Genomic DNA, 13,278 nt, shown 5'->3' on the forward strand with positions numbered 1-13,278 from the left:
ACTTGAGGCCAAATGCTACAGGCTGCTCGGTGAAGCAAAAGACATTAGAAGGAGTCGTTTTGGTACATTAGCAACAAAAGGAATCCCAACAGTAGTACAAAATCCATTATTTGATAGCAATTCTTCAGCACCAAGAAATCTACAAAAGGCAGAACTTCAATATGCAGCTCTAGCAGTCTCCAATGATACATCGGTACTGTGTGCAGTTCTGGAATCCCCAGCCTAAGAAGGACATGGAAGTGTTGGAACAGCCAGAAGAGGCCACAAAGATGATCGGAGGGCTGGGGCCCCTCTGCCATGAGGACAGGCTGAGAGAGTTGGGGCTATTCAGCCTGGAGAAAAGAAGGCTCTGGGGAGACTTTATAGTGGTGAGAAGTGGATGATCTTTAAGGTCTCCTCCAACCCAAACCATTCCATGATTCTAAAGAGTATGTAGAGATGCAACATTTTTGAGAAGTAGGTGGTCAGTGTTAAAACTAAAGAGTAACTAAAATATCTGGGTATAGAGGAGAAAAGCAGTCCTCTTTCTCCAAGTTATAGAATCATCAATTATCTATTCCTCTAGTCCAATCCCCTTGCAGTAAGCAAGGATGCCTCCAACCAGATCATAGAATGTCCTGAGGTGGAAGGGACTCACAAGAATCAAGTCCAATTCCTGTCCCTGCATAGGACAACCCCAGCATTCACACCCTGTGTCTGCAGGTGCCGTCCAAATGCTTCTTGAATATTGTCAGGCTTGGGGCCATGACTGCTTCCTTGGGGAGCCTGTTCTTGTGCTCCACCACCCTTTGGGTGAAGAAACTCTTCCTAATATCCAACCTAAACCTCCCCTAGCTCATCTTCCTACCTTTCCCTTGGGACCTATCTGTCACTGGTCATCAGAGACCTGCTCTCCTCCTCCCGTTGTGAGGAAGCTGGAGACTGCAATGATGCCTCCACTCAGTCCTCTCCTCTCGACACCAAAGAGACCAAGTGACCTCAGCTGCTCCTCAGAGAGCTTCCCCTTGAAAACCTTCACCAACTTTGTGGCCTCCTGTGGACACACTCCAGTAGTTTGATATCCTTTTTATCAGGTTGCTCAGAGCCCCATCCAACCTGACCCTTGAATGTTTCCAGGCATGGGGCATTTACCACTTCTTGGGGCAACCTCTTCATTGCTGCTTGAAATTTTGGTTCAGACACTGAACTAGGACGGTTTGCCTCAAAAAAAATAAAGCTGGGGCCCGTGGGGACTGTTAACCGTTAGCTGCTAACAGCTGGTCAAGGAAGATTATAATTTAAACAATTATAATTGTTTAATAAAAACGTACAGGTACAGTATTCAGTCAACACTAGTGACAGAAAATCTGATCAAAGCTCTGAGGAGTAAAAGTTTTGATCCTGGGAATGTTTCTGGTTCCTCTTCCATGGTGACACTCTTATTTCATTTTTCAGTCATCTCGGGGAATGCAGTCAGCAAACCGCTCCCACAGTCCCACAGAAATGGATGACAGCAGCCAAAGGGGAGATCAAGTTAAGCAAAAATTCTTTTATTACATTTCCAGTGTAATACATTATATTAAAATGTAAATTTTCAATGTGATTTTTCTTGCACCTGTGCTTGCCTTTGCTGTAGAATGAATACACCAAGTGTGGGGTAAGTTCTTACTTTAAAGTCTTAAGACTCCAACTGTTTAAGTGTAACGTTCACAATCAAAAATGTCCTGTGAATAAAATAGAACAGGCACCCCACCCAGGTGATTTATTCTTTATTTATACCCACCCAAACAGCACAGATAGAAGAAAAAACCCCAGTAATACACAAATGTTTGGACAAACTGTGAAGAAACAAAAAAGAAACCTAAAACATAGGTAAGAAACCAAACAGGCACAGAGGGACTACACAGGTGTTCAGAATCACCTGTATGTGAGGTGAGATGACAGAGCGGCAGTGTATCGTGCCACATATTTCATTGCAACTGATAAAAGTTTTTCTGCTCATAAACTTAGTCTTTGTGTTACTAATATCTTTCAAAAAATAACTGCCAAATTAACTGAGTGACATTTTTGCTGGGGCTTTGAAGAGGCAGACATCTTCAAAACAGGGTATTGCTCTGCTTTTACTTAAATATATTTATCTCCAACACTATGTTCATTTTTATGTAATAAGCAGAATTCTCTCCAGGTAAATAGAAAGCTATTTACAATTTAATTCAACTACAAGCCACCTGATCAGTGACTAATGATTTATATAAAAATGCAATTCTCCAATATCAACATGATTGTCATTATTACAAGCAAGACTAAACTTTACCTTAGAAAGTTACAGTAGTAAATCTTGCTTTATTTCATGTTAGGTTTTTTTTGACAGAAATATGCCACAGCAAAAGTCCTTTTTCTCCCACATATTTTCTTTAGCTTGTTAATTCTGTGAAAGCCACTTGAGGTGCTATCAGTTAATTAAAAAAAAAAAAATACCTCTGAACTGCATTTTAGGCTGGACAATAGGAAAAAATTTTTCACAGAAAGGGTCATCGGGCACTGGAACAGGCTGCCCAGGGAGCTGGTTGAGTCACCTTCCCTGGAGGTGTTTAAGGCACGGGTGGACGAGGTGCTGAGGGACATGGTTTAGTGTTTGATAGGAATGGTTGGACTCGATGATCCGGTGGGTCTCTTCCAACCTGGTTATTCTATGATTCTATGATTAGTCTATGATTCTAAGAGATTTGTAAAGCATTTACATTTCATGAATCAAACTGAGAGCTGGTCTAAAACCTTCACGTAATATGCAATGCACTATATTGCAACGCGGACTGCTTCAGAAAAACAATGATAAAAGTTTATCATCAAGTTTTCAATCCTTTTGTTATAAAGAGAGGTATTGAAATTAGCTGGGAGATGTACAGATCTGCAGTGTTCCAAAGCCAATTGCAGCAGTATGTCATATAAAAAAAAAATATATGCAGGATAAAAATATAAAGTAAAAACAATAGAAGGACTTTATTTGATCTTTCTTAATAAATTTTAAGATCTATTTCTCTTATATATATAAATCTATATGTAGAAATAATCTGTATTGAATTCTGCACAAACAACAACATGCAATGAAAAGAGAACATTACAGAGCAGAAGCATCACTGAGCATAGCTGAAGATTGTGATTTCTTTCTTCATTTCCTAGGAAGAAAAAAGACAAACTGGCAGTCAGCACAAATAAAAGCTTAAGAACCCTTTTATTTCTCCATAAAAAGAATAAAGACATCCATTCAATTGTTAGTCATATTTAGCTACCACCATCACTATGTCCTGCTACACCCACTAGCTTCAAAGACATCCTTATGCATCCAAAATAGAGAGTGGGCAGAGAAACGGTAGGGATCTGTATCAAGAGATGATGCGTCTGTATCAACAGGGTGTCAACAAGTAGAAAGAGGAGACAGTTCCTGAAAAGCCATAAGTAAAGCTGGAAATGTTATTTCAGGCACCTTGAATAATTACTTGTTAAAGTCTATCTTGTCTTTGAGTAGAGCCTGCTACTGACCAATTTGCAGTCACTCCAAATAGGAGATACTTTTATGTTTAAAGGTAAAGGTAGAAGAAACAAAGAAAGTCCCTCTTAATTTAAGCTTTAAAAGTTAAGGCATAAAAGCTCACAAACCCTGATATAACACAAATTAATCATAGAATCACCAGGTTGGAAAAGACCCACCAGATCATCGAGTCCAACCATTCCTATCAAACATTAAACCATGTCCCTCAGCACCTCGTCCACCCATCCCTTAAACATTTCCAGGGAAGGTGACTCAACCACCTCCCTGGGCAGCCTGTTCCAGTGCCCAATGACCCTTTCTATGAAAATTTTTTTCCTAATGTTCTGCCTAAACCTCCCCTGGCAGAGCTTGAGGCCATTCCCTCTTGTCCTGTCCCCTGTCACTTGGGAGAAGAGGCCAGCACCCTCCTCTCCACAACCTCCTTTTAGGCAGTTGTAGAGAGCAATGAGGTCACCCCTCAGCCTCCTCTTCTCCAGGCTAAACAACCCCAGCTCTCTCAGCTGTTCCTCATAAGGCCTGTTCTCCAGCCCCCTCACCAGCTTTGTTGCTCTTCTCTGGACTCGCTCCAGAGCCTCAACATCCTTCTTGTGGTGAGGGCCCCAGAACTGAACGCAGTATTCAAGAAGTGGTCTCACCAGTGCCGAGTACAGAGAGAGAATAACCTCCCTGGACTTGCTGGTCACACCATTTCTGATAGAAGCTAAGATGCCTTTGGCCTTCTTGGCCACCTGGGCCACTACTGGCTCATGTTCAGTCACTGTCAACCAACACCCCCAGGTCTTTCTTCTCCAGGCAGCTTTCCAGCACAACTTTTCCTAGTCTGTAGCACTGCATAGGCCCTATGCAGTGCTACAGACTACGAGAAGTTCTGCTAGGTTAAAGCCCTATGCAGTGAAGCCCTTTCCATGCTAAAACACATCATTCTACTTGATGAGAGAAGGGTGCATTTTTTCACGAATGGCCTCCCTGAATCCAAGTAATCCTCACTGCTGCTCAAACAGAATGGAGCATCCGTTCTAACACTTTATCAGATGTGGAAGAGATTGAGATGACTAAAGCCGCAGAGAAAAGGCTCCCTCTGTCTTAAAGCAGACTGAGAGGCATAAAGAATTCTATCTATTCTCAGGCACAAGCATCTCAAAGACAAATGGATTCAAGGATCTTGAATCTGAAGACTGAATATGCAACATATCTAAATCAACTCAACACCGGGAATGCCTGACTGGGAACAAGGGTGCCTCTGGAAGATTTCTGCTGTGTTCTGACAACTCAGAAATCCTTTCAGAGAGGAAGAGATCAGAGAATTTGACTCATTAACATTAAACTGTCATAAGCTGAGATCTCCCCATATGTCAAATTGAAGATGCTTGAGCTGTGCTAGTTAAACAGAGATTATGATGTTAGTAGAGAAGTCTCACACTCTTTATGTTTCATACTTAAATTCTTTTTAAGAGTGGAGCGACTACTATAAGAAGGATTGACCACATCTGACTGCCTGTAAGGGGAGAAAGAGGAAGTAACAGACTGAGAAAAGCACCCTCCTTTATAGCCCCCCACCCCTACAAAGGTTCTGGAAAAGGACTGTTGACAGACTGAGATTAACTGCTTTGAGAGGGCTGTGGGTGGACCCACTGTATTCAAGTTCAAGCCTTTTCCCGCTGAAACTGCCGACAACTATGCCAAATACAATAACGGTTTTGCAATATGGATAAATGTCTTCCAGACCGAAAAAGTCTTGGAACACAGGCAACTAAGCAGTAAAGAGTAAATAAGCGTTATGTCCAGAGCGCACAGATACATATGCATCACGCCCACATTCAGAACAGTGATAGAAAATGCTGTAAGACAAAAAAAGAAAATTACCTTCACTAGTCTGGTTTTGTCATAATCTTCCCGATGTTGGTAAATGCACTGACTGAGAACAGCATATAGTTTTTCCAAGTGAAATATATTGAAGGTCTCACTTATCGCAACGACAAAACATAACAGTTGCTGAAGAAAGAAATGGAAACATGTTTAGAATAGCACAATATCCTTTGAATAGGCTCTTTGTTTTTTCACAAGCTAAACAGTAACAATACAACACAAACAACATCCTACTTTCTTATGCCGCTAAATAAAATCTGAGTTACACTTCTGAGAACAAATTAAATATCTCACAAGATTTAACTGGAGAAAATGAGTTAATCTTTCATATTTGAGAGAAAAAGCAGGCTTAAATTCCAGGCAAGATGTTATTATGAATCAATCTATCACATCAGTGATCATGATTCTGAATCAACTGCTTCCAGAAGAGCAGGTAATGAGACAATCCACTTTGTCACTTTGCTGCTGCAGCAAAGCCACTGTTGCCTTTTATTAGAGAAACTGTTGTTTCTCTAAACTGTTTCTCTAAACTGTTTATTAGAGAAACTGTTGACCCTAAAACGGATCTTTGGAAGCCAGGCTACATGTCTTCTAGACACAGATGTGCCAGCTGGAGACAGAAGCATCCTTAGGGGCTCACCTTTACCCACGAGCTGCAAATGTACCATGCCTACAACTCTGCTCTCAGAACACACTGCTCAAGTGCCTGAAGTAGATCATGAAGCAAAGTAATTTCTGTTACCTAAGCTGTCGTTTCTGTTACCAAAGATGTGAGTGTGATAATGTCTGGGAAAGCAAGAGTCACCAGCTAGCGGCAGCACCTTGTTCCACTGCTGTGTGTTGTGTGAAGCTGCGAAGATGGAGCTTAAGAGAGCAGTCACACCAAGTGAAAATATTGCTGCGTCCCCACTGCCCATCATCAAACTCTGCCTCCCTCAGACCAGCTAGCACAAAATTTTGTGTATTCTCCTCAACTTCATTCTATACAACATATGGATAAGATGCACAAAACCGACGCAGCATCCTTCCAGCTGCTGCAAGCATAAAAAAACCAGGATGTGACAGAAATGCATGGTCAACATCCTGTGTGACCACTTCTGACTGCTGTCACACAGATGACTGCATGTTCTTCTTATGTTCAAAAAAGTTCTAGGCCTATTACCAAGCAAATAAATGAACCAAGAAATCCCAAACAAAACCAAACAGCTACATTTTGGAGGTTCACCCAGCTTATTCACTGCTGGTGAGCTTCAAAGAGGCTCTCTGGTGTGAGCAGCAAGCTCCAATGGCACCCATGTTAATAAAACAAGATGCATTTCATGACTGTAGCTCTCCTCACAGCTGAAACATGTGTCACCTGAAATGTATATAAGGCCTCTACCCTACCATTTCTCTAATGGAAGATAACTTTGGAGCACGTGCTGCTAGCGCCCTGACTCTATGAAAAACCCTTGTGGCTTCTCAACATACACAAGCAGACATGAACAACAAAACTCCCTGAAACCTGCTTCCTTAAGAAGCCAGCTTTAAAAATGTAGCTTCACCTCTACAAATTACGTCACAGCTTAAAAACGTGGCAGAAATTGTGTTGACAAGCCCTTTCAGCGAAGAGGCTTCTGATCTGGTCACATTCTCCCCTCACAGAGGAAACATCCACGTGATACTCCCTTTTTCATCACAGCAGCTGAACAGCAGCCCTTTCCTCTGCACTGGCCAACTTCCAGGATTCCAACCTAGGAATTTTCCCCATTTTCCTCACTGCAGTATCCCCTGAAGATCAGTTCCTTGTGCTATGCTCTCCAATTTGTGCAAAGGAATTCCTTTTACCCCCTGCAGATAGGCCTAATTTTAGCCCTTTCCCCAACGGTAGCCAAGGACAGCAACTTTTCACCTATGAGGGACTGGAAAACCCTTATAAAGCCATAACTGTATGAACACAAAATTCTAACATTGAATTATGAAAGAATTTCAGAAAAGTAGGTATTAGTATTTTATCCACTATAAGCTTTATGTCAACCTGCTAACTTCAGGTTTAAAGTCATCACTGCTAGAAAGAAATGGTACTATCAGGTTGTCAGTGGGGTATTTTAAAATTCAACAAGCCCCTTTAAATTAAAAATTATGAAGAGAAAACAGTCTCCTAGAATTTAAATCACCAATAGCAAGAACAGCGGCCTACACCAGATGTGGAAACACAACAGTCAGTTCTTTACAGGCTGAATTATTTCACAAGCTCAATGTCCTTCCCATAAATTGTCTTAATTGGCATTGGTCAACAGCTGACAATTTACAATGTACATGTAGAAAGAAAATGTCTTTCTTTTATTTCAGTTTTGTTAATACTAGACTTACTTCAAGCTGACAGTAATCCACAATCACGGGCTGTGTGAGAACTTCCCTTGCTTTCTTGACACCTATCATCCGTTGCTCTTCAGCCCGAGAATGTCTCGCATGAGTCATGCAGACCCACGAATCTGTAATGACACAGATTTCTTAGGTCAGGATTTCTGTTTATTTGGAATACAGCATTAGTGCAGTGTCCTGTACCCGGAACATAGTCTCTCTCTGCAAGGATTTCTGTTTATTTGGAATACAGCATTACTGCAGCATCCTGTACCCGGAATATAGTCTCTCTCTGCAATGACAGACACCGACCTGAAACCATTTTTACCCTGAGAAATGCTTGACTCTTATTTTCTTTCTGGCAAGAGTCACGGCTCCATAAAAATGAGGAACTTGGACACAAATAAAACCACTAGAGAAAAAGATAGGGTAGAAACAGGAAAACAGATGTAGTCATGTTGCCATTCCAGCACTGCATGGTAAAACTCCAAAGTAATTTAGGTTAGGAAACACATCTTACAGTGCAAACCTAAGTCTTTATTACACGTATGACCCTAGATCCACACTGCTTGAAGTACAGCTTTTTAACTTACACTGCTCATTAGTGGGAAGATACTCATGCAATAAAAGAAATCCAATGATTGTTTTTCTATTAGTTACCGTTTGAAAAACAAACTTCAGAATAAAAAAACAGCAGCTGCAGAAAAACATGAGTTTGGTTAGCATAACTACACAGGCAGCGGCATTATGCAAGAAATACTGCGCTGATGCGATAGAGATATAACAGAATGAAATCAAAGAAGGCTAAAACCTAATAATCAGTGTAATCCTCCGCTGGAAGAAAAACGAACTGAATGACCCATCTGACCTTTCACTTACCACTTAAATCTCCTTCTTCAGAACTTCCTATTGGTTGGCAATCCAGCATTTCACTCCCCTTCCTTAGGTCTGAATGTTCAGGAAGAACAACGCTTTTCTTTTGAGAAGCGGATTTAGCCACTTCTGTCCCAGATTTATTTTCATTTCCATTTCTCCATTGTTCTTGAAGTACGTGTTCTTTTTCTTCTATAGAAGAGTCCCGTGCAGACTCAACTTCAGTGCCATCTGTGTTAGAAACATGTTTTTCTGGAAACTCTTCATCACTCCCTACTTCACTTTGGTCTTCTGGAACTTTATTCTCTTTATTGAACTGACAATTCCTCCTCTTTGCTGAGATTCTTGAGGACCATTTGTTCTTCCTGCGTTTTCTTTTTAATCTATCTACAAAGAGGTACCGGAAAAAGTTATCCAAAACATTACAAAAACAGTTCTTGCTTCAAAATCCAGCATCCTTATCTTACTGGAGTTACAAGAAAAAAAAAATCAAATGAGCTCAGGTACCATTGCCTGTCACCATACATACGTCTAGAGAAATTAGATGCAAGTTAATGAGGTCAATTTGCTATTAGATTTTAAAAAGCTAGCTACAGAATTTCATTCACAAACCCATCAGCTTCAAGATTTTATGAACACAGAATTCTTACTTTAGAGAGCAAGTACTACTGCAAAGCAAAGTTATTAGGTGAAGTTGCTTATTACATGAACTAATACAGATGAACAGAAAAGCCTTTGGAGACAAGCCCTTCTTCAAAACTTATAAAGCTGTAAACTTTAAAAGCTAAACACAGGTTGGGCAGAACTAGAGACAACTTTACGGGAATATTTGCTGGAGAAAAAATAGCCTGTAAAGACTAAAGCCTCACATGCTTTCTGATTCAGTTAACGTTGTTTAAAGCAAACTGTGCATTTTTGATTTCCGGAAACCGCCCCCGTTCTCTGTATTCACAGAGTACTACACTAAGCACATGGGTAAAGTCAATGGCAAAATTCCCAGTCATGCCAATGAGACCAGGAAACTCCACACAATGTCATGCATTTTATCCAAAAGAGACCCAAGTTGCTTTCTTGTTCATGTCATTTTCACAGGAAAAGTGAGGAAATAATGATCTTTCCTGTACATATCTACTATTGCTCCTCTGCTTCCCCCCCGCTTTCCCCTTCAATTGTAAATCACATTAAGAGGTGGCATAGAGACAGGGAAGGGAAAAACCCTGCCTCATATAACTAAAAACTAGTTGAGTATTCAGAAATGTATAACATTTTCGAGGTAGCAAGAGATAGCAATTTAGGAGCCATTAAAAGTCAGTTGGGTCATCAAGGCCAGTGTCTTACATTGGTAAACGAATTTACTTCAAAATCTTAACTATATTTAAAAGAATGATCTCTGGATTTATCCCACATTTTGAAGCAAATGAAAAAAATGAAATGCCTCTGGCAAGAACAACCAGACATCACAGAAACCTGTCACGTCACAAGAGCAGAGAAGATATCGGTGACTTTGGCACCTTCTCCAAGAAATTCTGAATGAAACGTAACTTACTGTTAGTGCAGGGTGTGCTGCAGTCTACAGGCACTGCTGGCATCTTTGTTTTTTCATCACACTTCAGGTCTGTTTTCTTACACCCAGGAACAGAGTTCTGCTTCGGCATTACATGGTAGTAAGATGGAGCATACTTGGAAGAGCTACAACCTTGCAATAAAGATCAGAGTGCAAAGAATTGCGTCTTGCATTATTGGTTACAAGTACAGAGACAAGTCTTAAAATCCTTGGTGGCAAAACCCATACCTCTTTTCCTACGTGATTCTTGAATTTCTTCACAGTGTTGTTCAAACTCTTCATCCATTTCTTCCCTCACTATGGCATATGCAGTATCTCTCAAAGTACAAGCTCTGTGCCTAATAAGACGATCTGAAATTTTATTGTCAGAACTGAGTATTTTCTGCCAGCCAATGGAATCCTTTATTTTGCTAACTTAGAGTTTACTTTTTCCATAAGTAGGTTCTGAGAGGTTATCTCGGTGAATATTTTCAGCATAACAACATAAAAGTTAATTATTAAAGTAAAAGCACTAGTTGCTGATGAACTCTTCCATCAGAATTGCACACCCAAGTAGCTTAATGCTAAAACATTCATCACCTGACAAGAGCTGCCCTCTGTGGATGTTTAAAATGATCTAGTCCCAAGTCTGCTGTGCACAGATGACATTTATCAATTTATGCATTTTAAGTTTTTCCAAATTAGGAATAAAACCAAATCCTCACCTCCAGGATCTCTATCTGGGTTGTACTCTAAAGCATTGCTGCAGATTAGATCAATGTCTTTTAAAAAATCTCCGGCAGTTAGGTACTGGTGCAAGTCAATCTTAGACAGAACTGCTGAAAGGTCCATGGGCTGTTTAATAACTGCATCGTAATCAGGTACCTACAAATGAAAATATATGTGCTTAGAGATTTTAACACAGTATCTACCACAATTAATTATTTTAATAAAGTCAACCAAAGAACTTCTTAAAATCCCCAAATATTTCTGACACATTCAAAGATGAGGAAATTAACCAGTTTGGTTCTTGAAGAGAGAAGGACTATTTCAACTGGCTTTGAAGAGACAGTCCAGAAGAGGGGAAAAAAAGAAGCAGGGAGGTCAGAACTGTGTGTGGGGCAGAGAAGGGAACAAGACTCCCGCAGTGGGGTTAAATTCACTTTGCTTCAGAAAATCACAGCAAAGAAACCTTTCTCGGCTAAGTCACCTGAGATTCCCTTTGTTGTTGACAGCAAGAAAAAGGTGGCAGAAATTGCACCCTGGGACTATCTGCCCAAAGCCTCTACTTTCAGATGAGATAACTGGACCCAGAGGTATCGATTTCTTTACTTGGACCACAAAAGGAGCCTAACAGCTAGTTTAAATAAGCAAATCTATGTATGTTTAAATTATTCACATCTCAGAAGCTAGAAGGGGAAATACAAGTCAGTGGACGCTTAAGGGAACAGGACTTTGCTGTGATGCAAAGCTATATTAAAAGTAAAGCTGACTTTGAAATATATGCCCCTAACTTATACTTATTCAATGAATTAAGTGAGAAAAAGACACATGAGGCTTAAGAAGCACATGGGAGGAAGAAGGAACCAGGCAGCCCTTATGGTTGATCTCATAGTGAGAGGCCCCAGAGGAAATTGAGAATAGAATCTTAAAATTGATTTTAAAAACTGCTGCTTCTACTGCTGTTTTCACAGAAACTTTTGACAGTCAATAAAAAAGCTTTAGGCTTTACTAAAGCATTCCTATAGATACTGTTTATAGTTTTAAGGAAAGAGACCTTTCTGCTTTTTGGTGCTGCAACATACCTACATAGCAAAGCCTTTTCATGACCAAACTGTGTTGGCATTTGGTCTGACTGGCAGTTGGACTGGATTGTTGTACGTCTGTTCCAACCGAAATAGTCTAAAGTTCTGAAGAGGTTTCAGAACAAGCCGGGGGCTTTCAGTGAATACCCAAATCACAGATATTTGAGTGCTTCAAGCTTAAAAGGAAAACTAAAAGCAAAATCCAGTTCCTATTTCTTGCATAAAAACAAGCATAAACCTCCCTTTAAAGAGCACACAAACACAGTATTGTTCAAAGAAGTACAAATGCAGAGAATTATGAATATATGCGGCTAAAGTGGTATTATAGATCTACACTAAATTACCTCCTCTGGGTCAACAGGCTTTGTAAATGCTTTGAAACGTCTGTCAATGAAAAGTCTATGAGTCACATCCCTTAAGAAAATCCTAAGTTCACGCAAGGCATCCTCCTCCTGCTCTTCCAGCTTTCTTATTTCTTCCTCCGTCAGCTGTCGAGGCTTAGGTGGCGGTGCTACAGGCAGTACTTCCAATGTCTGCCAAGCTGGAGTTGATCAGAACTTTTAGTCAATTTACAGGACTCAAATACAAGTACATGAGCAATTATTGATAGAAAATTACCACTAAAGCAAACACTACGAACTGCCAGTTAGCAGAGTTTTATATATAAGAATATCCTCACCTGTGTTGGTTTTTAGTGCAGGAGGTTTAGCAGCTTGATTTAAAATCAAGTCCTCAAAAAACATTCTTCGTTCTTCCTCACTAGGTAACTGGATTTTGAAAACTTCATAATCATTAAGAAACAACTCTCTTACCTAAAGCATGAGACAAAAAGATAATTCAGAGATAAGACCACACCAATCCTTATTAAACTGAAATTAAACTGAAAAGTCATGTGGATAGAAAACTATGAAAAGTTATCTTCTTGGTCTTAAAAGGCTTTATTTTTCACAAGTTAGCATGACAAATGAAAATATCTTCTCTAAGGAACACCTCTAAAGTTAAAGCTCAATGAAGGGACCACACACTGGTGATATCCACCCCTCCCAAGACTTCTTAATTTGTATTTACCTGTCTTGCTGTGTGTCAGTTTGAATCTTTATGGCAGCTACAGAAGGAACAGGCAGGGCTTTTTGGGTTGTTTTGGGGTTTTTTTAATTAACTTAAACGAGGTGTCTAAATTTGTATACTTCCAAGTTTTACTCCATTTTTCAATCTCTACTACCAAAAGGCATGGAAGGAATTTCAATACTTATTTTAGAAGGAATTTGCCAACAGTATAAAAACTTATCTAGGTAAGTTAAACCTTTTCAGAGCATTTG

At 40.0% G+C, this 13,278-nt stretch overlaps 1 protein-coding gene across 1 annotated transcript in view; it reads right to left on the bottom strand.

Annotated features, from left to right (window-relative positions):
* Positions 1-1,315: 1,315 nt before the first annotated feature.
* ATAD2 (ATPase family AAA domain containing 2) overlaps positions 1,316-13,278 on the bottom strand; it is a 39,013-nt gene continuing 27,050 nt past the window's right edge. The window contains exons 20-28 of the mRNA XM_069854600.1: positions 12,639-12,771; positions 12,304-12,500; positions 10,880-11,039; positions 10,404-10,526; positions 10,158-10,307; positions 8,618-8,998; positions 7,748-7,869; positions 5,393-5,521; positions 1,316-3,155 (exon numbers count right to left, since the gene is read on the bottom strand). Coding sequence (XP_069710701.1) covers positions 3,114-3,155; positions 5,393-5,521; positions 7,748-7,869; positions 8,618-8,998; positions 10,158-10,307; positions 10,404-10,526; positions 10,880-11,039; positions 12,304-12,500; positions 12,639-12,771 — 1,437 coding nt within the window. The 3' untranslated portion in view covers positions 1,316-3,113. The remainder of the gene's footprint in view (positions 3,156-5,392; positions 5,522-7,747; positions 7,870-8,617; positions 8,999-10,157; positions 10,308-10,403; positions 10,527-10,879; positions 11,040-12,303; positions 12,501-12,638; positions 12,772-13,278) is intronic.

This window comes from Phaenicophaeus curvirostris, chromosome 3, assembly GCF_032191515.1.
Source record: "Phaenicophaeus curvirostris isolate KB17595 chromosome 3, BPBGC_Pcur_1.0, whole genome shotgun sequence".
In the NCBI taxonomy this organism is placed as follows: domain Eukaryota; kingdom Metazoa; phylum Chordata; class Aves; order Cuculiformes; family Cuculidae; genus Phaenicophaeus; species Phaenicophaeus curvirostris.